This window comes from Carcharhinus amblyrhynchos, chromosome 2 (assembly GCF_965287045.1).
Source record: "Carcharhinus amblyrhynchos chromosome 2, sCarAmb.v2.hapA, whole genome shotgun sequence".
Lineage (NCBI taxonomy): Eukaryota > Metazoa > Chordata > Chondrichthyes > Carcharhiniformes > Carcharhinidae > Carcharhinus > Carcharhinus amblyrhynchos.
Genome location: NC_137325.1, coordinates 95,107,632 through 95,132,223, shown reverse-complemented (window position 1 = coordinate 95,132,223; position 24,592 = coordinate 95,107,632). Strand labels below are relative to the sequence as shown.

Sequence of the window (24,592 nt, the reverse complement as noted above, 5' to 3'; positions counted from 1 at the left end):
CTTGCCAGTGATGTTCACATGCCATGGACAAATCAAAAAAAGATAGACATTGACTGTTGTGATTTATCAAAAACAGTGTTATTCTTATATCATGCCCCTACCAGCACAGTGGAAGGTACTTCTTTTTCCCTTCTTTGTCTAGAAATTCATGTTTCTATGTTCCAAGTGCTTGTTATGAATCCGGTTTATCATTTACTAACAAATTATCCTCTCCTCTCAAGGGGGAGGGAGGAAGGAATCCTAATATATCCTAGTACATACCTAACAATTTTTTTCATAGATATATTGTAAATATTTTACTGTTTGTGTTCCTTTCTCTTATCATTATTTTGACTCAACTCCTTATCCATTTCCCTAATTGTCTGATGATCATCTCTCATTTCTTCATTATAAGCGTCAGGTGCCTTCATTAATTTTGTTTCTGACTCCTAGTTACCCATGGCATTTTGAAACTGCACTGTCTCTCTTTGGTACATTAATTCTGCAACTCTACTTAACTTTTTTTAAACCATATTCCATTGTTGGTTTGCTGTTGACTCTGTATACCAATTACATTTTGCACCATACCTCAACTACTTCTCATTTCTAGAAATCTGCCATATAGGCTAGCACAGTGGTTTGCACTGCTGCCTCACAGCACCAGGGATTCGGGTTGGATTCTGACCTTAGCTGACTATCAGTGTGGAGGTTGCATGTTCTCCCATGTCTGTGTTAGCAGGAGAGAATCTCAAAGAAATTGCTCAATGCCCAGGGCTGGTCCTCACATCAATACAGTTCATTACGCTGGCGGAGAGATGATCTCTGGATAAATCCCAAAACCTCCCTCCACTGAACAAAGGAAAAGCACCAATTTTATACATTTTCTAAACAGCTACTTGGTCCATTCTGGTTGGACATTATCCAATAATATTGATTATAAATTAAGTTGCATAACATATGACATCCAATATTATGTAAGATGGGTTTGTGTGTGATCGGCTTGTGGTCTCATGACTGTCAGCTTTGTGTGATCTCCCTTTCTCCATCTGGAATCCTTAAGTCTACAATGTTCCTTGTTCTACAAGGTTCCTTATCATTCTCTGTAAACACCCTGATTCATGTGCCTGGTTTTTGTAGGGATCCAGGGCCAGCTGTTCTACCGGCTACCGTTATCCCTATGAGCATTCCTCCTGTTGGAGAAAACTGTTTCCATTGTTTTCACAAGCTTGTGTGGAGGAAAATAGTTAACCCAGCAAACAGCCATTATGTGTTGTTTAGTATTCTGAGCCTCTGTTAACATGGTCAAGCTGATCAGCCTGCCCTTTCTATTCATATAGTGGTTCTTAGATTATAGATTTACACAAATTCAGATTAATACAGCATCTATCCTTAGAAATATACTTTTGTGCAGGCGCCTTAGCCAGGGCATCTCTTCCTCTGTTAAACTTATGGTTCCCTGTAAACCTTCCTTCAACATCTGTGTGGGTTTCCTCCAGGTGCTCTGGTTCCTCACACAAGATGTGCAGCTCAGGTGGATTGGCTATGCTCAATTGTCTAAGTGTCCCAAGGTGTGTAGGTTAGGGGAGTTAGCAGGGTAAATACGTGAGGTTGCAGGGATAACATCTGGGTGCAATGCTCTGTCGGAAAGACGTAGACCCAAAGGGTCAAATGGTCTTATTGTGCACTGTAGGGATTCTATGATTCCAATGTGATGATCATATTTTTCCATTGCTATTTGGGCCTTAAATGTTATTTTGGTCACCAATTCCAAGGTGACTTAATGAATCTATTTTATTACTAGTGCTAGCTCCGACAGTGGAAATATGTAGAGACATTTCATACTCTTATTGTATTTGCTATCAAATACAAAATAAAAATTAGAAGTCAGCAAGATGGTTCCAGGGATGAGCAACTTCACTACTGGATAGATGGGAGAAGTTTGGATTGTTTTCTTTGGAAAAGGGAAGGATGAGAGGAGACCTGAGAAAGATATACAAAATCAGGAGAAGATGGGGAGAAACTGTTGCTATTAGTAGAAGGGTTGAGAAGGCACAGATTTAAAATAATTGACAAAAGCGAAGCAATTGAGACATGAGGAAATGTTTTTTCACGCAGTGTACAGTTGGGATGTAGAATGCACTGCCTGAAAATGTGGCAGAGGAAGGTTCAATCAAAGCATTTGAAAGGGAATTGGGTTACCTTAAAGGGCAGAATGTGCAGGGCCACAGATAAACGACCAGGAGGTTGCACGAGGTTATCTTGCTTCCTCAGAAAGCCAACACAGACATGACAGGTCACATGGTATCCTTCTGTGCTGTAACCATGTTGTGATTCTGTGGTATTCCAGATACCTTGGTGTCGAAATTTGCTGATGACACCAAGATTGGTGGAACGGCAAATTGCGCGGAGGGTGTGGAGAGTCTGCAGAAGGATCTAGATAGGCTGGGCGAATGGGCCAGGAATTGGCAAATGGAATTTAATGTTGGCAAGTGTGAGGTGGTCCACTTTGGTAGGAATAATGGTAGGAAGGACTATTACTTACATGGCGAAAAACTGCAACATGCGACGGTGCAGAGGGACCTCGGGGTCCTTGTGCATGAGTCACAAAAACTCAGCCTACAGGTGCAGCAGGTGATCAGGAAGGCAAATGGGATGCTGGCCTTCATAGCGAGGGGGATTGAATATAAAAGTAGGGACGTCTTGCTGCAGCTGTATAGGGCACTGGTGAGGCCGCAGCTGGAGTACTGTGTGCAGTTTTGGTCGCCGCACTTACGCAAGGTTATTTTGGCCTTGGACGGAGTGCAGAGGAGGTTTACTAGGCTGATACCGGAGTTGAGGGGGTTGAACTATGAGGAGAGGCTGAATAAACTAGGCTTGTACTTGTTAGAGTTTAGAAGAATGAGGGGAGATCTCATTGAGGCATATAAGATGATGAATGGGATGGATAGGATAGAGGTGGAGAGGCTGTTCCCGCTCAGAAAGGACAGTAGGACTAGAGGGCACAGCCTCAAGATAAAGGGGGGTGCGGTTTAGAATGGAGTTGAGGAGGAACTTCTTCACTCAAAGGGTGGTGAATCTCTGGAATTCTCTGCCCGTTGAAGTGGTGGAGGCTGCCTCGCTAAATATATTTAAGACACGGGTTGATAGGTTTTTGATAGGCAAGGGGATTAAGGGTTATGGGGAGAGGGCGGGAATGTGGAACTGAGACACGACAGATCAGCCATGATCTTATTGAATGGCGGGGCAGGCTCGAGGGGCTAGATGGCCTACTCCTGCTCCTATTTCTTATGTTCTTATGTTCTTTCTTGTGCTGATACCACACATTTCCAGCAACTCTCACCACCAATGACCTAACATTTGCCTTTCCTTGGCCATTATCTAGGTCATTTGCAACAAGCCCACTAAACAGATATTCCTCCCTACTCAACTTGAAATATAAATTATAACTCATAATAAAATCACAGATTTTCCTCCTCTTCTGAAGATGTGACTGACTATTCAATGCCTTTAGCTGAAAACTGCCAAGCAATTGTATTAAACATTAGATGAAACAATCAACTACTGTAAATACAGACTTAACAAACACTTACATTGTGCAGAAAGTAACAAATAGTTACACTGGCTATATCAATCATCAGTGTAAAATAGATGAGACACCAAGTTCCTGATCATTAACTTTGCTGAGCGTGCATTAAATTTGCATTATTTTATTAAGAACCATGATAAACTTCTATATTAGCCAGTTACGAGCAATTTTCATCTCAACTATACCTTTGCTCCACAGGCGTTGAAATTGATCACTGTCCATAGGTTGATTGAGAATTAACAGACAATGTTTTAGCTTTCCTAAAATGAAAAAGGGCAATGTTAGCAAGAAAAATGTTGAGTCATATTACAGGAATTAAGTTTCAGTAAATTATACTACAAATGTTACCTTATCCTCCCTTTATATCTTACATATTTATCTTAGGCAATGTTGCAATTCTCTTTCTTTTTCTCCTCTTAATGATCTCTGTTAATATTAACAACCTTCCCCTAAACTTCAAATCTTGTAACAAAGTTCAAATTCTATGCAAATCGTTTGTTCCTATATACTTGGCTTAAAAAAAAAGGGTGAGGAAGAGAGACAACATGAGTTCTTCTTATTTACAATTAAGCTTTCTGGGACACTATATTGTGAAACAACAATTGACGCTGTTTGAGTATAAGTGAGACACTGCCAGAAGGAATTCCGAAATTAGAAGATACAAGAAGGTTACCTGGTACAAAATGGACTCTGTAGAAAGACATTAAAATGTGCTGACTTAGGCATAGACATTGCACAATGAACTAAATTATATTATTGTCTCATTACTACAGAACAGACAAAAAAAACAGACCTTGAGGTCCAGATGATCAACTTAGTTTAAGACAAAGCAGAACCAAAACAATAAGTTTTGTTAACAAAGTCAGTCGTTGCTAGGAGGACATAATTGGCTAATGATGTGATAACTGTGAATGTCTGTACTTGTCAACTCTTTAAAATGTATAAAAGAAGCTCAGCTGCAATGTTAATGATGTGATAACTGCTAATCTCTGTACTTGTCAACTCTTTGAAATGTATAAAAGAAGGTCAGCTGCCATTTTTAAAATGGAGAAGGTGACTGCAAGCACTGCCCAGCGCTTCTCCCAAAGCTTTGTCCAATAAGCAGCATGTTGAATCTTCAAATCTGACTCCGAGTGGTGATTTCCCACAACAAACTGGCATAGTCGGCAAGATCTCACTGCTGGTGAGTTGATCGGTTGGACTCAATCGGCGAACTGGAGTAGAGATTATTGAACTGTAGGAGTCTGACTGAGCTAAGAGTGAAGTTAAAAATGGGTGAAAATTAGGGGAATTTATGGGACTATCAGATAGAAATAGGAATAGATTGCTTGTGTTGATCGACTAAGGACAAGGAAGTGCCTATCTCAAACGCACAGCCTCAGATCGGTTGTTAAGAGGGGAAATTTCCCACATGAAGGTTAGGACCCTGAAGTGGGCATAGAGGCACCAAAGCACTTAGGATCATAAAGCACAAGTTATAAAGGTCATTTAGCATCAAACTCTGTAGTGGTGAACAAACACAGAGTTTGCCATCTGTTTGCATCAAAGTTTGTGTATCTATCTCTCATGTTGTAAAACGGTGCGATAAGAACTGATCACCCTGACCTAGAGCCATGGAGGAAACACGTTGTTGAGAAGATAATCGTGGCCGTGAGTATAAATAGAAACCCCAATGAGGGGGTGTAGAAGCCTGCAAGATGGCAGGTAAAGAAACTAAGTGGGGACCTGCGGGTTCCCTTATTGATAAATATATGATAGACACTCATTGATTAAGAAGATGCAAAAGGATGGCTGGGATGTTTCTCAGACCTTAGAACAACAGAGAAAGTGGGTAGATGGGGAAAAGAAAGACAAAACAAAAAAGGCAGGGGTATTATTAGTACCTGAATTAGCTGGACTAATTGGACAAGTAGCCACTTCCACTAAAAAGTGGAACGAAGATAAGAATAAAATTAAGAAACTAGAATCTAGGGTAAGGGAATTAGAAAAAAGGAATCAACTATTAGAAGAGAGCCAATGGAGTCCTTTGCCCTGATGACACAATACAACAGGAAGCGACAGCCAAGCACCCCCCCCATCCCCCCAAGAAGAAGAAATATCGCCAGAGCATAACCTGGTGCGAGTAACTAGGGGTTGGAATGGGCACGCAGCCAACAGCACATTATAAACCATTCACCCCAGCCAACAGATAATGGCCTCCCTGGGTAAACTAAACCCAGAAGCACAAGTACGAAATTCTTGGCAGAACTAGACACAGTCTGAGTACGACACCAACTGCACTTAAGGGATATACACCAACTAGTTAGGGCCACGTGCCTAGTGGACAAATGGAGGTAGGTAGCTGGAGGTCCCACTGCCCAATCCGGAGAAGACTCTAGTGGGGGTGTTCAAGTGAGATTATTTCCAAATAAGAGTTGAAGCGATCACTTCAAACAAAAATCAAAATTATAGGGAAAAGTGGAAATCCTACAGATTGGAATAACTAAGAATAAAAGCAGAGTTTGTGCTAGAAAAGCATAAATAAAAGTACTTTGCTATCAAAATGAAGATTTTCACAGATATTTAATAAATAATGGACCCATTACATGCAAGAAATCCAAGTTGGGTAATAAGGAAATGGAACACTTATTTAATAAGTACTTCGTACTTCGCAGTTGAGGAAGAGGATCAAAAGTACAGTAAATTCTAAAATTCACCAGGGGATTTTTTTTTCTAATACAATTTTATTAAAATGGAAACATATTTGCATTAAGGTGGTTTCCACTCTTTAGTAAGGAATGAAAAAGGTTCCAAAGCATTAGATTTAGGAGTTCTGTTCAAGTGTTCGCAAATTTACTCTATTGTGTACAAAAGCCATGTAACAAGGCCTGTCCGTTTAACATCAGTTGTATAGTTACTTGAGTCTTTGAAAATAATGACTGAGCATTTGGAGAAATATGAACAGCACAAAATGGACATGGATTTGTGCTGATGGAATTTGATACTTTTAGGTTCATGGCCTGGTGTTGCTTAGAGATCTTGCAGTATGGATTAACAGTCTTCAAAGGTCAAAACCATAAAAGGCGATGGGTTGGCAAATCAACTTCTTCTGCTCAAACCATATCCCTATGACCAATAAAATTCTTTCCGTAAATTTAAGCACAAATTGTCTTCATCTTATTGCTCGAGAGGGTCTACTTTGCACAACTAACTGAAATAAGATCATATTGTGCATTCAAATATAGTTACAATTGTATAATGCAGTATGTGGAACTCTTGCACTTTGGTACTATTCTAATCTTGTTGTGCAACCTTGTTACTTGGTGGACAAAGGGACTGTAATTAAGGGATTTCTCTGATCAGAAGTACTCTCACTGAACAGATTTTCAGTTTGTGGAATTGCACTGTACAGCAAAATCTGAACTTATCCTAGGTTTAAAAATTAATTTGAGTAGACCAGCATTGTTATTTAACCATATCCAGAGCTCAGTTTCTAAAACATTGGCTTGGCCTTATTACTTACATGCAGATCTTTTCCTGTAAAAATGCATGGAACTACTGTATTACTTGCGCAGCGTTTTGCGTCTGTTCAGAATTTGAGCCCCACCCAGATTATTTGCACAACGTGACTAAACGTTGGTGCTAAGCATTTGAATGCACTTCTTTGTAGGTAGGGTAGTGGCATTTTGTGAAGTACTCCAATGCGGCGCTTGCACGCAAACAAATGACCAAAGTACATATAATGTAAGAGTACATCATATGAAGATTGGAGCTGTATGGCATGTGATTTTAGTGGGGAAAGCAAGACTAAAGGCTGACAAATTATTTATGTATGATTACCTGCATCCTAGGAATTAAAAGAAGCGGCCACAGGCATTGTGGATGTATGAGTTGTAATCTTCCAAAATCCATGCAGTTTGTTCACAGCCAACTTTCTCTGTGTCTTTGAAGCCAGCATCTGTGCCATGTGGTGGTTTTGACCTCTGATGAGCTTGTTCCTCTACAATCCGATCCCCATCCTTGCTTTTATTCACTTCTGTTCGGTGTAGTTCCCTGCGCAGATCCTTCTATCTGACCATCTTCATTCCACAAAGTGATGGTTTCTCAGTCCAGTTGTCAGAATAAGATTGCTTAACCCAGGAACCAATAGAGCTCACTCAGGAACAACTTTTTCCCTGCTGCAGTCAGACTTTTGAATGGACCTACCATATATTAAGCTGATCTTTCTCTTTACCTTCTCTGTAACTGCACCCTCTCCTTTAATTCTCCCCTATGTACTCTCTGAACAAAAAATAATACTTTTCACTGTATCCCAATTCATGTGACAATAGCAAATTAATCAATCAATAAGGCAACAAGCCATGGTGCTGAATGAACAGGGCTTGGTGTGAGTTAGAACAAAGAACAAAGCAAATGACAGCACAGGAACAGGCCCTTCGACCCTCCAAGCCTGCACCGACCATGCTACCCAACAGAATTAAAACTCCCTACCCTTCCAGGGACTATATCCCTCTATTCCCATCCTATTCATAACACCAGTTAACAGATAAACAGGTTTATCTGTTAACAAATGCCATTAGCTTTTGGAGCGCTGCTCCTTCGTCAGGTGAGTGGGGAGGTCTGATCTCAGACGGGGCATATAAAGGCACATACTCAGCTTAGGAGCAGCGCTCCGAAAGCTACTGGTGTTTGCTACCAAATAAGCCTGTTGGTCTTTAACCTGGTGTTGTGAGACTTCGTAACCCAGTCCAACGCCACCATCTCCACATCTTGTTAATGACACCCGTATCCACAAAATAATGGTGCAGAGGAAATAGGCTGGGCTGGAGAGGTTTAGTTAAGAAGAGAGATTGGATGGATTGGGGTTGTTTTCCCTTGAGCAGAGGAGACTAAAGGGGGAAACGATTGAGATATATAAAATTGTGAGGGGCAGAGATAGAGGAGACAGGAAAAAATGTTTCCCTTTGGTGGAGGAATCAATGACTAAGAGGCATAGATTTAATGTAAGGGGCAGAAAGCTCAGAGAAGATCATAGAATCCCTACAGTGCAGAAGGAGGTCATTCAGTCTGTGAAGTCTGCACCCATTTTCGACAGAGCATCCTACCCAGGCACTATCCCCATAACTCCATGTATTTACCCTGCTCATTCTTCTAACCTGGGACAAAGGGACTATTTAGCATGGCCAATCCACCTAACCTGCACATCTTTGGACTGTTGGAGGAAACCGAGCACCCAGAGGAAACCCCAAAAGGCATGGAGAGAATGTGCAAATTTTACACAGACAGTCGCACAGTCACTTAATTGCAAGGTTAATGTAAGCTACTTGTCTCACTAATAAACAAACTTTCAACTTTAAAACTTTATACCCAAGGCTGGCATTGTGAGGCAGCAGCGCTAACCATTATGCTGCCTGCTCACATCCTCTAAATGTGAGGAAAAACTTGGTGGAAGGATTCTGGAACTCTCTGCCTGAAAGGCAGAGATCGTCACAACATTTGAGAAGTATTTAGATGTGCAATCGTGATGCCAAGGCATAGAAGGCTATGGGCTAAGTGTTGGAAAATGGAATTAGAATAGTTGGGAAGTTTGCCTTTGACTAGCATAGGCCGAGGGGCCTTTTTTGTGCTGTATCCCTCTGATATTTGTCAGTTTCACAGGAATAGAGTTGAGGGACCAGGAAATGGATCTAATGGACAACATGAATTCAGAGAAGGCATGAGGGAGCATAAGAAACACACAAGAGAAAGATATACAGATTGAGTTCTGCAGAATTACCATTAATGATGCATAAGTACCAGAAACCTAACTAAGTTTAAAATCCTATTTACCCAATGAATTTGTTTTGCATTGGGGCACTTTGAGCCAAACCCACACATCTGTTGGCTGGTTATGAAGTGGAACTGCTTGCACTAGGCAGGGGCAAGGGCACTGTTAATCGTTTTGTGCAACAATGTGCAGTGTGTGGAAAGACTGCAAAACAACTAGGAAAAAAAAACAATGTTGATGCCAAACAAGGGAAGAGCAATAGAAGGATCCAGCACAGGCAGAGGATGTGATCTTTCGTTCCTTCATTGCTGATTAACTTAATGCTGTTAATTGGTGTTTCAGCATGAACAATGTGTTAATTCTTCCTTATTGGACACAATTGCCATTCATTAGCATGCTGTTCATGTAGCAACACTCAAGTTCACTGATTTTCTAAAATTCATCTCTTTCACATAAAGCTATAATAACTGCTCTCTCAGCATGAAACGATAAAACAATGCTTTATTCCTTCAAGTATAATATATCACAAACAAAAGGCATTATTGCACAGCCAAAAACAACCACAACCCATTCCACCCATTATAAGACTGTAACACTATATTTTGTACCCTCTCCTTTCCTTCTCCCCTATGTACACAATGAGTCGATATGCTTTGTGTACTGCGCAAGAAACAATGCTTTTCACTGTATACCGATACATGTGACAATAATAAAATTTTAAAAATCAAATGTGATAATAGTGAATCTTAAAATTAGATCTGCAACTATCTGGTCACAATGGGCAATGTTTAATGAGTAGATTCTGCACTCAAAAACACAGCTTAAACTATAACAAAACCTGATAACAGGACACTTAGAAAGTCATATGATTAAACAGAATCAACATGGATTAATGAAATGGAAACTGTGCTTGACACATCTGTTTACTACTGGACTAGATAAGAGTGGATCTCTAAATGTAGCATATCTGGATTTTCAAAAGGTGTCACCAAAAGGTTATTATGTAAAATTTGGTATACATTCAAGGTGGAGTTGCTCTGTTACATCATCAAAAACTCAATCAAGTCAGCTAAATATGATTTTTTTTCCCTATATTCATTCCTGGGACATAGGCATCGCCAGCTGGCCAGTATTTATTACCCATCCCTAGCTGTCCTTGAGAAGGTAGTGGTAAGCTGCCTTCTTGAAGCACTGCAGTCCACGTGCTGTGCATTGACCCACAATGCCATTAGTGAGGAAATTCCAGGATTTTGACTCAGCAATTGCGAAGGAATGGTGAAATACTTCCAAGTCAGGATGGTGAGTGGCTTGGAGAAGATCTTGTAGATGATGGTGTTCCTTTGCATCTGCTGCTGTTGTCTTTCTAGATGGAAGTGGTCATGGGTTTGGAAGGTGTTGTCTAAGGATCTTTGGTAAATTGCTGTAGTGCATCTTGTAGATAGTACATCTTGTAGATATGATAAGCTCTGAGTATGTTCATGAGACAGTGGCAGCATGGATATGAAGTTGGCAAGTTGAAATAAAACAGGGCTGTAGTAAACTATTATTTTTCAGACAGACTGGAGTAAGGTATACAATAGTGCAGCACAGGGATCAGTCTTAGGACGAGTACTTCTCTTGGTTTATTTAGATAACTTTGAGAAAATGTTCCTGAATACATGTCAGAAATTTGTCCCCCTTTGTTCTTTACACAAATCCTATCCCAGCCTAACTTAGGGTGTTTGAAGTCCTCCCCATTATTACTACTCAATAGTTCTTGCGCCTCTCCATAATTTTCCTACAAATTTGTTCTTCTGTATCTTTCTCACCAGTTGGTCCTCTATGAAATACACTCAGTATTTAATGGCAGCTTTATTTTTTAACTCTGACTAAATAGATTCTGTTTTGACCGCTCCATAACATGCTTCCCTCCAGCACAATAATATTTTCCTTAAGCAAAATTGCTACCCCTATGCCTTTCTTTACTTCTTATCTTTATTGAACATTTTGTATCAAGGAATATTTAGTTCTCAGTTTTGTCTGTTATTGAACCAAGTCTCTTATCGATACAACATTATGCTCCCATGCAGCTATCTGCACTTGCAGCTCACTAACCTTACTTATCATACTTTTTGTATTTATCAACATGCATTGTACACCTGCATTGAATTTTATTGCATTTCCTCACAGTCTCCCCATGCTAAAGCTTATTATTTCTTACTCTAGCACTTTTCTCTTGGCTAGAACAGAATGAGAATATCTCGTCCATCTGGACAACAGTGGAAAAACACTGGTGTGGTCAGTCATGTTAAAGACTGCAGACTAGTTGAGAAGAACGAGCAGGATAGTTTACCTCTGCCACAGTCATATAGAATGTCATTTGTGGCACTGATAAGATCAATTTGGTTACTAGTAGTGGAAAATTGATTTGAGGAATTTAATTGAAGAGTTCCAGAAAGAGCACAGGTTTACAAGGTGACAACACATTCAAAGGCTTTGAGAGGAGAGTGAGTTTGAAAGTGGAACAATAGTTTTCAAGGGCAGAGGGCACTATATATTACCAAGTAAACATGCCAATTCTCTGAATCAAATAATGATGCATTCTGTACTGTTCACAAAAGAAAGGTGTATATGTTACACAGTGGCCTGGATAACTATTATCATAGAACCCTACAGTGCAGGAAGAGGCCCTTCGGCCCATCAAGTCTGCACTGAACACAATCCCACCCAGGCCCTATCTCCATATCCCTGCATATTATACCCACTAATCCCTCTAACCTACACATTCCTGGACACTAAGGGGCAATTCTTTAGCATGGCCAATCAACCTAACCCACACATCTTTGGACTGTAGGAGGAAATCGGAGTACCCGGAGAAAACCCACGCAGACACAAGGAGAATGAGTTAGTGAGAGAGAATCTCAGAGAAATCGCTCAATGCTCAGGGTTGGTCCTTGCATCAAACTGTTTATTTTCGCTGGCGGGGAGATGGCTTTTGTTAAAACCCAGTGCCTCTCTCCAGCGAAAAAAGGGAAAACATCTATTCTTATACATTTTTCAAACATCTACACAGCCCATCATGGCTGGATCTTATCCAATAATATTGAATACAAATTACATACATTAGTCGCATATCCAGTGAGGAAGGCATTACATAAGGTGGGCTTGTGCATGTACAGTTTGTGATCTCATGGACACGATTCATGGCACCTTATTAATGTTATCTTCTTTTCTCTCATCTTGAGTCCTTGAGCTTACAATCCTGTGGGCCTGGCAGACTGCTCCGGCCTAGCTACCCATGAACGAATTTACTCTCTTAAATAGCAAGCTTATGATTAAGCTTGTTTTTGTGTATCAAAAACAGATAAGAGAAGCAGCTGTCCCTGCTGCGGTACACAAGCTTATGATTTTCCCAGCTAATTATGTTCAGGAATGTGGCTAACCAAGCTAGTATCCATTTTGTATCTTTTAATATTATGCCCTCTGTTTAACATAGTGGAGCTTACATGCATGCCTTCTGTGATCGTATAACAATAAATTCATACATATTTATTATATACTATTTATCCCTACTGATGTAAATTGCTATACAGGTGCCTACGGATATAAATTGTTATACAGACACATAAATCAATGATATTATTCCCTCTAAACCTAAATCTCCCTTCGACAATAACTAACATTACTAACATCCTTACTAACATTCTGAAAGTTAGTGCCAAAATTAAGAGACTACAGACCTTACAGACTTGTCAAGCAACAGCCTGACATAGCGATACTTATGGAATCATACCTCACATAAAATGTCCCACACACCACCATATCTATTCTCACCGACAGGACAGACCCAGCAGAGATGGTGACACAGTGAAATACAGTCAAGGGGGAGTTGCTCTGGGAGTCCATAATATCGACTACAAACCAATGAAGTCCCACAGCATCTTGCCAACATGGGCAAGAAAACTTTGTGCTTATTACCATGTACCATCGTGTCTTAACTGATGAATCAGTACGCCTCCATGTTGAACACCACTTGGAGGAAGCAATGAGAATGGCAAGGATTCAGAATGCATTCTTGAGTAGGGGACTTCAATGTCTATCACTCTGAGTGAAGTGGCAGCGCCATTACAGACCGAGTTGGCCAAATCCTGAATGACATCGTTGCTAGTCCTGGGTCTGTGGTGGGTGGTGATGGAGCCAACAAGATGGTAAAACATGCTTGATCTCAGCCTCACCAACTTGCCTATCACAGATGCCTCTGTTAATCAGTGACCAGCACATAGTCCTTATGGAATGTCTTTACGTTGAGGATACCTTCCACGGCAGCACAGTGTTTAGCACTGCTGCCTCACAGCACCAGGGACCCAGGTTCGATTCCTGCCTTAGGCGACAGTCTGTGTGCAGTCTGCATGTTCTCTCCATGTCTTTGTGGGTTTCCTCCAGGTGCTCGAGTTTCCTTCCACAGTCCGAAAGACATGCTGGTGCATTGAACATAAGAACATAAGAAATAGGAGCAGGAGTAGGCCATCTGGCCCTTCGAGCCTGCCCCGCCATTCAATAAGATCATGGCTGATCTGTCGTGGCTCAGTTCCACATTCCCGCCCTCTCCCCATAACCCTTAATCCCCTCTCTTATCAGAAACCCATCAACCCGCGTCTTAAAAATATTTAGCGAGTTAGCCTCCACCACTTCAACGGGCAGAGAATTCCAGAGATTCACCACCCTTTGAGTGAAGAAGTTCCTCCTCAACTCCGTTCTAAACCGCACCCCCCTTTATCTTGAGGCTGTGCCCCCTAGTCCTACTGTCCTTTCTGAGCGGGAAGAGTCTTTCCACCTCTATCCTATCCATCCCATTCATCATCTTATACATCTCAATGAGATCTCCCCTCATTCTTCTAAACTCTAACGAGTACAAGCCTAGTTTATTCAGCCTCTCCTCATAGCTCAACCCCCTCAACTCCGGCATCAGCCTAGTAAACCTCCTCTGCACTCCCTCCAAGGCCAAAATATCCTTGCGTAAGTACAGCGCCCAAAACTGCACACAGTACTCCAGCTGCGGCCTCACCAATGCCCTATATAGCCGCAGCAAGACCTCCCTACTTTTATATTCAATCCCCTTCGCTATGAAGGCGAGCATCCCATTCGCCTTTCTGACCACCTGCTGCACCTGCAAGCTGGGTTTTTGCGACTCATGCACAAGGACCCCGAGGTCCCTCTGCACCGTCGCCTGCTGCAGCTTTTCTCCACGTCAGTAATAATCCTTCCTACCATTATTCCTACCAAAGTGGACCACCTCGCACTTGCCAACATGAAATTCCATTTTCCATTCCTTCACCGCAAGGTCCCTGATTCTACCCGCCTCATTACATAGCACCAGATCCAAGATAGCTCGCTCCCTCGTCGGCTCCAACACACACTGTTCAAGGAAAATATCCCGGCAGCATTCCAAGAACTCCTCCTCGAGCCCACCGCGTCCAACATGGGTCGACCAATCAATATGCAGATTGAAATCCCCCATAACTACGGCCGTCCCATTCCTGCATGCCGCACTTATTTGCACGTTAACAGCCCGCCCCACCTCCAGATCATTATTTGGGGGCCTATAGACGACACCCACCAGTGTCTTCCTCCCTTTGCTGTTCCTAATCTCTACCCACAACGATTCCACTTTCTGCTCTTTGGTTCCAATATCATCCCTTGCTACCACCCTGATGCTATCCTTAATCAGCAGAGCTACGCCCCCCCCCTTTTCCCTCCCACTTATCCTTTCTAAACACTTGATACCCCTGGACATTCAGCTCCCAGTCCCTGTCACCTTGCAGCCACGTCTCTGTAATGGCCACCAGATCATATCCATTTGTGCCGATCTGCGCCACCAGCTCATCCACTTTATTCCGAATGCTTCGCACATTCAGATAAAGTGCCTTCATCCCAGCCTTCACCTGGACGCTAAATTCATGCTAAATTCACGCTAATTTACCACGCTAAATTCTCCCTCATTGTACCCGAACAGATCTGGAGTGTGGCAACTAGGGGATTTTCACAATAACTTCATTGCAGTGTTAATATAAGTCTACTTGTGATATTAATCAATAAACATAAACATTAAAAAACATAAGATCCATCATGTGGTCAATCGGACAGATTTCGGGCAGATCTAGCAGTTCCCAAGACTGGTCATCCATGAGGCACTGAGGGCCATCAGCAGCTGCAGAATTGTGCACAATCTGTAACTTCACTATATCCCCCACTCTACCATTACTGCCAAGCTGGGGGATCAAGCCTGGTTCAATGAAGACTGCAGCAGGGCATGCAAGGAGCAACAGTTGGCATCTAAAAATAATTTGTCAACCTGATGAAGCCACAATACAGATCTAGTTGCATGCCAAATAGCACAAGCAGGAAATCAGAGACAGAACGAAGTGATTCCTCAACCACTGGATCACATTTAAGCTCTGTAGTCCTGCCACACCCAGCCATGTGTGATAGTGTACAATTAAACAACTCAACTGGAGGAAGATACTCCACAAATATCCCCATCCTCAATGATGGGGGAAGCCCAGCAATTCAACGCAAAAGATAAGGCTGAAGCATTTGCAAAAATCTCAGCCAGAAGTGCAGAGCTGATGATCTATTTCAGCCTCCTCCAGAGTACTCCAGCAACACTTGCCAGTCTCCAACCAATTCTATTCACCCCACATGACATCAGAAACTGGTAGTGCAAAAGCTATGAGCTCTGACATGTGTCTGCTATAGTACTGAAGACTTGTGCTCCGGAACTTGCCATACTCTTGTCAAACTGTTCCAGTGGTGCTACAACACTGGTATCTACCTGGCAATGTGGAAAATTGCCCAGGTATCTTTTGTACGCAATAAAGAGCACAGTTCCAATCTGGCCACTTTTCAATCAATCATCAGTAAAGTGATGGAAGGATGCTTCAACAATGCTATCAAAAAGCACCTTCTTAGCAATAACCTGCTCACTGATGCTCTGTTTGGGTTCCACCTTCACTCAGGTCCTGACCTCACTACAGTCTTGGTTCAAATATGGACAAAAGAGCTGAACTCTAGAGTGAGCTGAGAGTGATTGCTCTTCACATCAAGGCAACATTTGATCAATTTGATCAAGTTCTCGGGTTGAAGTTCTGAAATGGAAAAAGGCCAAATTTGATGAAATGAGAAGGGATCTGGGAAGTATGGATTGGCACAGGCTGTTCTCTGATAAAGATGTAAATGGGAAGTGGGAGGCCTTCAAAGGAGAAATTTTGAGAGTGCAGAGTTTGTATGTTTCTGTCAGGATTAAAGGCAAAGTAAATAGGAATAAGGAACCTTGGTTCTTGAGGGAGATTGTAACATTGGTTAAGAGGAAGAGAGAGTTTTATGAAATGTACAAGCAGCAAGGAACAGATCAGATGCTCAAGGAGTATAAAAAGTGCAAGAAGATACTTAAGAGGGAAATCAGGAGAGCTAAAAGAAGACATGAGGTTGCTTTGGCAGATAGAGTGAAGGAAAATCCAAAGAGCTACTATAGGTATGTTAGGAGCAAAAGGATAGTGAGAGATAAAATTGGTCCTCTTGAAGACCAGAGTGGTAGACTGTGTATGGAACCAAAAGAGATGGGGGAGATACTAAATAGTATTTTTGCATCCGTATTTACTGAGGAAATGGGCATGGAATCTACGGAAATAGGGTAAACAGATAGGGAGGTCATGGAACCTTTACAGATTAAAGAGGAGGTGGTGCTGGCTGTCTTGAGGCAAATCAGAGCGCATCAATCCCCAGGACCGGACAGGATATTCCCATGGACCTTGGAGGGAGGCTAATAGTGAACTTGCAGGGGCCCTGGCAGACATATTTAAAATGTCAGTATGCACGGGGGGAGGTGCCAGATGATTGGAGGGTGGCTCATGTTGTTCCGTTGTTTAGAAAAGGTTCCAAAAGAAATCCGATAAATTATAGACCGGTAAGTTTGACGTCGGTGGTGGGCAAGTTATTGGAAAATGTGATAAGCGATAGGATCTACAAATATTTGGATAGACAGGGACTTATTAGGGAGAGTCAACGTGGCTTTGTGCGTGGTAGGTCATGTCTGACCAATCTAATTAGAGTTTTTCGAGGAGGTTACCAGGAAAGTGGATGAAGGAAAGGCGGTGGATGTTGTCTACCAGGATTTTAGCAAGGCCTTTGATAAGGTCCCTCATGGGAGGTTAGTTAGGAAAGTTCACTCACTAGGTATACATGGGGAGGTAGTAAATTGGATTAGACACTGGCTCAGTGGAAGAAGAAAGAGAGTGGTTGTGGAGGATTGCTTCTCTGAGTGGAGGCCTGTGACAAGTGGTGTGCCGCAGGGATTGGTGTTGGGTCCATTGTTGTTTGTCATCTATGTTAATGATCTGCATGATAATGTGGTAAATTGGATCAGCAAATTTGCTGATGATACAAAGATTGGAGGTGTAGTAGACAGTGAGGAAGGTTTTCAAAGCTTGCAGAGGGATTTGGAACAACGAGAAAAATGGGCTGAAAAATGGCAAATGGAATTTAACGCAGACAAATGTGAGATATTGCACTTTGGAAGGACAAACCAAAGTAGAACGTACAGGGTAAATGGTAGGACTCTGAAGAGTGCAGAAGAACAGAGGGATCTGGGAATACAGGTACAGAATTCCCTAAAGGTGACGTCACAGGTGGATAGGGTCATAAAGAGTGCTTTTGGTACATTGGCCTTTATAAGTCAGAGTATCGAGTATAAAAGTTGGAGTGTTATAGTAAGGTTGTATAAGGCATTGGTGAGGCCGAATTTAGGGTATTGTGTACCGTTTTGATCACCTAGTTACAGGAAGGATGTAAATAAGGTTGAAAGAGTGCAGAGAAGGTTCACAAGGATGTTGCCAGGACTTGAGAAGCTGAGTTACAGAGAAAGATTGAATAGGTTAGGACTTTATTCCCTGGAGCGTAGAAGAATGAGGGGACATTTGATAGAGGTGTATAAGATTTTGATGAGTATAGATAGAGTGAACGCAAGTAGGCTTTTTCCACTGAGGCTAGGGGAGAAAAAAACCAGAGGGCATGGGTTAAGGGTGAAAGGAGAAAAGTTTAAAGGGAATATTAGGGGCGGATTCTTCACGCAGAGAGTGGTGGGACTGTGGAATGAGCTGCCAGATAAGTTGGTAAATGCGGGGTCACTTTTAACATTTAAGAAAAACTTGGACAGGTACATGGATGAGAGGGGTGTGGAGGGATATGGTCCAAGTGCAGGTCAGTGGGACTAGGCAAAAAATGGTTTGGCTCAGACGAGAAGGGCCAAAAGGCCTGTTTCTGAGCTGTAAATTTTCTATGGTTCTATGGTTCTAAGTGTGGGGGTCAAATAGCTCTATCAAAACTTATTTTAATGGGAATCGGGGGAAAACTTTCCACTTGTTGGAGCCACGCCTAGAACAAAAGGAGATGGTTGTGGTGGTTGGAGATCAATCATTGCAGATCCTTTTACAGATGCGCCATAGAAAACAGTCTTTCTGGTTGTATCACAGCTTGGTATGGCTCCTGCTCTGACCAAGACCGCAAGAAACTACAAAAAGTCATGAATGTAGCCTAATCCATCACACGAACCAGCTTCTCATCCATTGATGCTATTTACACTTCCCACTGCTGTGGAAAAGAAACCAGCATAATTAAGGACTCCACACACACCAGACATTCTCTCTTCCATCTTCTTCTGTTAGGAAAAAAATGTACTAACTGACTCAAGAACAGCTTCTTCCCTGCTGCCATATTTTTGAATTGTCCTACCTTGCATTAAGTTGGTCTTTCTCTACTCCCTAACTATGACTGTACACTACATTCTGCACTCTTTAGTTTCTTTTTCTATGAAGGGTATGCTTTGTCTGTATAGTGCACAAGAAACAGTACTTTTCATTGTATGCTAATACGTGACAATAATAAATCAAATCAAATCTGATCCAGGACATTATTGTACAAGTTCTCAGGTAGTATGCTAGGACCAACTACCTTCAGCTGCTTCATCAATGACTTTTCTTTCATCATAAGATCAGAAGTGGGGATGTTCAGCATCTTTTGTGACTCCTCAAATAAGGAACAGTCCCTGATCATTTGTGGAAGAATCCAGGCCGCTGTTTAAAATTAAGAGGTTGGCCACTTAGCTCTGAGATGAAAAGTTTTTTTTCTCTCGACTGCGTCTTTGGAACTTTCTTCCTCAAAAGGTGGTGGAAGTAGAGTCGCTCAATATTTTTCAGGAAGAGGTAGATAGATTATTGATAATTAAGGGGGTGAAAGATTATCGGGGTAGTTGGGAATGTGGGGTTGAGGTTAGAATCAGACCAGCCATAATCTTATTGAATATTGGCGTAGGCTCAAGAGACCAAGTAGCCTAGTATGTTCATATGTGATTTGATTTGATTTATTATTGTCGCATGTATTTGGATGCAGTGTTTCTTGCACGGTATATAGACAAAACATACTGTTAATAGAGTACATAGGGGAGAAGGAAAGGAGAGTGTGCAGAATATAGTGTTACAGTCATAGCTAGAGTGTAGAGAAAGGTCAACTTAATGACTTAATATATGGTAGGTTCATTCAAAAGTCTGATGCTGTAGGGAAGCAGCTGTTCTTGAGTCAGCTAGTACGTGATCTATAACCCCAACCTATTTCCACCTCAACAATTATGTCACAGCATCTTATTTTGACAGCAACAGCATAATAGCACCCACTCATGAGAAAGTAAGCATCGACACAGAATTTCTAACTTCCACCTTCACATTACAATTAAAAAGCACAAATGACTATATGCCTCAAAGACATGAAATATTTGAATTACCTTTAATCTTTACACCAATGAAATTCAGCTCAACTCTTTTGAGTTTCACCTCTGAGCTAAGATTTCCCAAGACCTGTAAACATCTTTCCTGTTCTTCTTTGAACCCTCTCTATTGGCATCAAGTTGCTTTGAAGTCAATGTATCCAATGCAGCTTCAGTCTTAATCAATATGAGATTCTAATCATGATAAATAATTAGACAAACTTTGTTAATCAATACCCTTCCATCAGGTGTATATTTTGCTGATTCTAATGTGCATTGTTTTACATCACCTCATCTCACACGTTGGCAATTTCTCCCGATGGTACTCGATTAACACTGGGCCCTGATAGCAGTTATCACTTCCTTATGCCAATTGCCAAAATGATTTGCTCACTAATTTGCCACCAATCCTCTCTGAAAGGTCTCCTGTGTGGAATTTCATCAGATGCAATTGCCACCCACCAGTACTTTGTACAAATTTGAGTGTCATGAAATTGTCTTTACTTTTGCTGCAGTATTGTTAGATGAGCTACGCAGGAATTTGCAAGATGGATATAATTCAATATGTCTACAAAAGAACCAAATCTACACTGCAAAACACTAAATTAAAGTATTTAATTATCACTTCCCAACAATTCTCTCCGTCATGCTGCAAATGTGCAGGGAACCTACTTTTATAATCAAAAAAGGGCTTCTGCAATAAACACTAACCACTAAAAGCAAATAACTGTTGTGCTCAGGAAGTCTCATTCTAATTAGGATTTAATTCCGTTTAAACGTTCTGATGCATTTAAGCAGTTTTAACCACTGTATTTCTACAAATCTTAAGCATCACCTTCTAATACATCATTTATTATGTTAGTTTATGATGGACTAATTATAAAACTAGCTAACTTAATTAAGTTTTGTGTAACATGATACATTGCTTAAAATTTGAAGATTGTCAACAAGTGTTGCATCTCTATAAAAAGTTTTTAACAGATAATAAAATTTAATAACATTTAATAAGCTTTCTTATGGTTTGGTCTACCTATATAGTGAAATGTACTGTTGCTTCTGGAACATCACATGTTCCAAGAAATTATTCAAATACAGTTCTCACAAATGTTTACCATTCAATACTAATTTCCATAGTCCAGGCATACTTTATTCATACAAGGCTTCACAGAAAAATATACTAGTCATACTTGATTGGAGCAATTCTGTTGGTATTTTAAATGCACGCAATGCACTAAAGCCAGGATGAGGTTAGCCACTGTTACCAGTATTTTGACAGATTTATCATTAAAACTACAATTTCTCAGGCATCAATTCAGAGTAACAAGACAAGACTATTTATGCACTAGGTAGCATATGACATTTAATCAGAGACCGCATGATGTGTGTACTGATGTGCTTTCCATGAATTGTATGACAACCAAGAATTTAACTTCTTACATTTTTAAGATGCTCTATTATTTAAAGGAAGCTCATAGAAAGTTGCTCAGTCCAGATAAAAAGTAGAAAATATTTTAAACCGCTAACTATTATATTCACACCAAAGTGACTGAGAAAGTCACAGTTTAAACTCTGTGTACCCTGTTACTGGCTTAGCGCCAGTGTACGATATAGAATACAACAGGTCTTAAAGGTTTGATGCAATGACTCTTTCTGCTCTTGTTGATGGAAGTATTCCAATTAAAAAAGATACTTCAGAATAATTTAAAGATACAGCATGAAATGATGCGATTTGTAATTCCAGGACCATGTCAATGTTCTGACAGCAGTCACCAGGAGTATAGATTAATTTGCCCTTTTCCTGTAAAAGAAGTATTTCTAACAGTTTGCTGCTTTTGTTAAACAGCTTGATCAAAATCAGGAATATGCACAAAGAGAAGTCCAGTAGAAGTTACAATAGGCAGTTTTGGCACACTAATATTTTTGAATGATCAGATATATTTTTCTTGTTCTTTAAATGTTACTTAGCATTTTCTTTTCTTTTGTTCTTTCACAGGTCTTGGTCATTGGCAAAACCAGCATTTACTGTCTAACCTTAATTGCCTTTGAGAAACTGGTGATAAACTGCCTTCTTGAAACACCACAATTTCTTCTTATTACATTTGTTTCTAATGGCTGTAACAGAGTATAGTAATATAGACATCAACAGTCCTGTTATCTTTCCCAAATTTTACCATATTTCTCAAGGTAAATTTCAATGTGTGTGTTATAATGCACAAAAGAAAACCTACTAATCCAAGCATGCTCTACACTCAACTCCCATATGCCATGCCAGCAAAGATGATTCGTTTGTGACCTGGAATGGGAATCTCACTCCTGTATCGGGCAAGATACTTGCCTCCCACCACTGCTAACATCAACTTATTCAACCGGACATCAGTCTTGAATGCATTCCTCGTCCAGAGATCTAAGAACAACATCACCTAGAAACAAGAAGCAGCAGTAGGCTATTCTGTCCTTTGAGCCTGCTTGACCATTCATATTCATCATGGCTGATCATCAAATTCAATATCCTGATTCCACCTTCGTTCCATATCCCATGATCTCTTTAGCCCCAAGAGCTATATATAATTTATTTTTGAAGTCACACAATGTTTTGGCCTCAACTATTTTCTGTTCTGGTGAATTCCACAGATTCACCGCTCTCTAGGTGAAGAATTTTCTCCTCACCTCAGTCCTAAAATGTTTACCTCTTATCCTCAAACTATGATCCCTCATTCTGGACTTCCCCAGCCCTGTTTAATCCTGTTAGAATTTTATAAGTTTCGATGAGATCCCTTCTCACTCTTTTAAATGCAAATGAAGCATAGAATACCTCTCGAAAGTTTCTGAATCCAAAATCATTTGAACTGCGTCGGTTCAGACTTATTGGGCTCAGTTCAAATACATCCACATGAAAATAAAGGAAGAATTGTATTTATGTAGCAACTTTCATGGCCTGAACTTGTCCCAAAACACTTTATCTCAGTGAACAACTTTTCTTTTGAAGTGTTGCTATTGTTGTACCCTTGGAAATGCAGCAGCCAATTTGTGCACAGGAAGGGCCCACATACAACAACGTAAATGACCATTTAATTGTTTTTTTGTGATGTTGACTGAAGGATACCAGCAGTGACATCTTTGCTGTCCTTCAGAATAGTGACATGGCACATTTCTTACCGCTTGCACAAATAGGAACAGCTTCTCTCTGATCATTCTCATGCGAACACCTTTCCTCAAATCCTCAACCTTCTCTTCCCCAAGGACAACATTTCCAACTTCTCCAATCAATCCTCGTGACTGAAGCACCTCACCCCTTGAGTCATTCTTACAGATCTTTTCTGCCCACTCTCTAACGTCTTCACATTTTTCATAAAGTGCGGAGCCCAGAATTAGATGCAATATTCCAGTGGAAGTCAAACCAATGTTCACCATAACCTTCTTGTTTTTGTATTCTATGCCTCTATTTATAAAGCTGAGGATTTTGCATGCCTCATTAACCACTTGCTCCGCTACATTTAACGGGAGCTTCAACCTGTCACAATTTATATCAATGACTTAGATGAAGAGAATGAAGGCTAAATAGTAACTAAATTTGCAGATAACACAAAGCTAGGTAGGAAAGCATGTTGTGAAGAGGAAATTTGGAAGCTGTAGACAGATATAAATAGGCTGAGTGATGTAGCAAAAAACTGGCAGATGGAGTATAATGCAGGAAAATGTGAAGTTGTTCACTTTGGCAGGAAGAATAAAAAGGCAGAGTATTAGTTAAACTGAGAACGGCTGTAGAATTCAGAGATGCAGCGGGGTCTCGGTGCTCTGGTACATGGGTCACAAAATCTTAATATACAGGTACAGCAAATAATTAAGACTAATGGAATGCTATCCTTTATTATGAGAGGAATTGAACACAAAAGTAAGAATGTTATGTTCAGTTATACAAAGCATTAGTGAGACCACAACTCAAATACTACGCACAGTTTTGGTCTCCTTATTCAAAGAAAGATTTAAATGCATTGGAGGTGCTTCAGAGGTGGTTTGATATGTGTAATGCTTAGATAGAGTGGGCTTGATTCCACTGGATTTAGAAAAGTGAGGGGCAATTTGTAAAATCCTGAACGGTCTTGATAAGGTGAATGTGGAAAGGATGCTTCTTCTTGCAAGTGAGTCCAGAACTAGGTGACACTTTTCTAAAATTAGATGTTGCCCTTTTAGGATGAAGATGGAGAGAATATTTTTTTCTCCGAGGGTCGTATAACTTTGGAATTCTCTGTCTCAGAAGGCAGGATCATTGAATATCTTTAAGGTGGGAGCAAATTAATTCTCTTACCTAACAAGAATCTAAGCTATCGGGGGAAAATGGGAATGAGGAATTAGAAATAAACAGATCAGTCACAATTTTATTGAAAGGTGGAGCAGGCTCAAGGGACCATAGAATCATAGAATCTAGAGTGCAGAGGGAGGGCATTTGGCCTATTGAGCCTGCATCGACAATAATCCCACCCAGGTGCTG

General features: G+C 40.8%; 1 protein-coding gene across 11 annotated transcripts in view; it reads right to left on the bottom strand.

The window, feature by feature from the left end:
- tpk1 (thiamin pyrophosphokinase 1) overlaps positions 1-24,592 on the bottom strand; it is a 360,013-nt gene that overhangs the window by 224,794 nt on the left and 110,627 nt on the right. For 8 of the 11 annotated variants that reach the window (XM_080209334.1, XM_080209387.1, XM_080209416.1 and 5 more), the window contains one exon: positions 3,751-3,825. The exons of 1 other annotated variant lie outside the window; for it this stretch is intronic. In XM_080209334.1, coding sequence (XP_080065460.1) covers positions 3,751-3,825 — 75 coding nt within the window. Of the gene's footprint in view, positions 1-3,750; positions 3,826-3,913; positions 3,934-4,238; positions 4,295-24,592 lie in introns of those variants that run through there. 2 more of the 11 variants (XM_080209370.1, XM_080209398.1) reach the window with 2 other exon arrangements.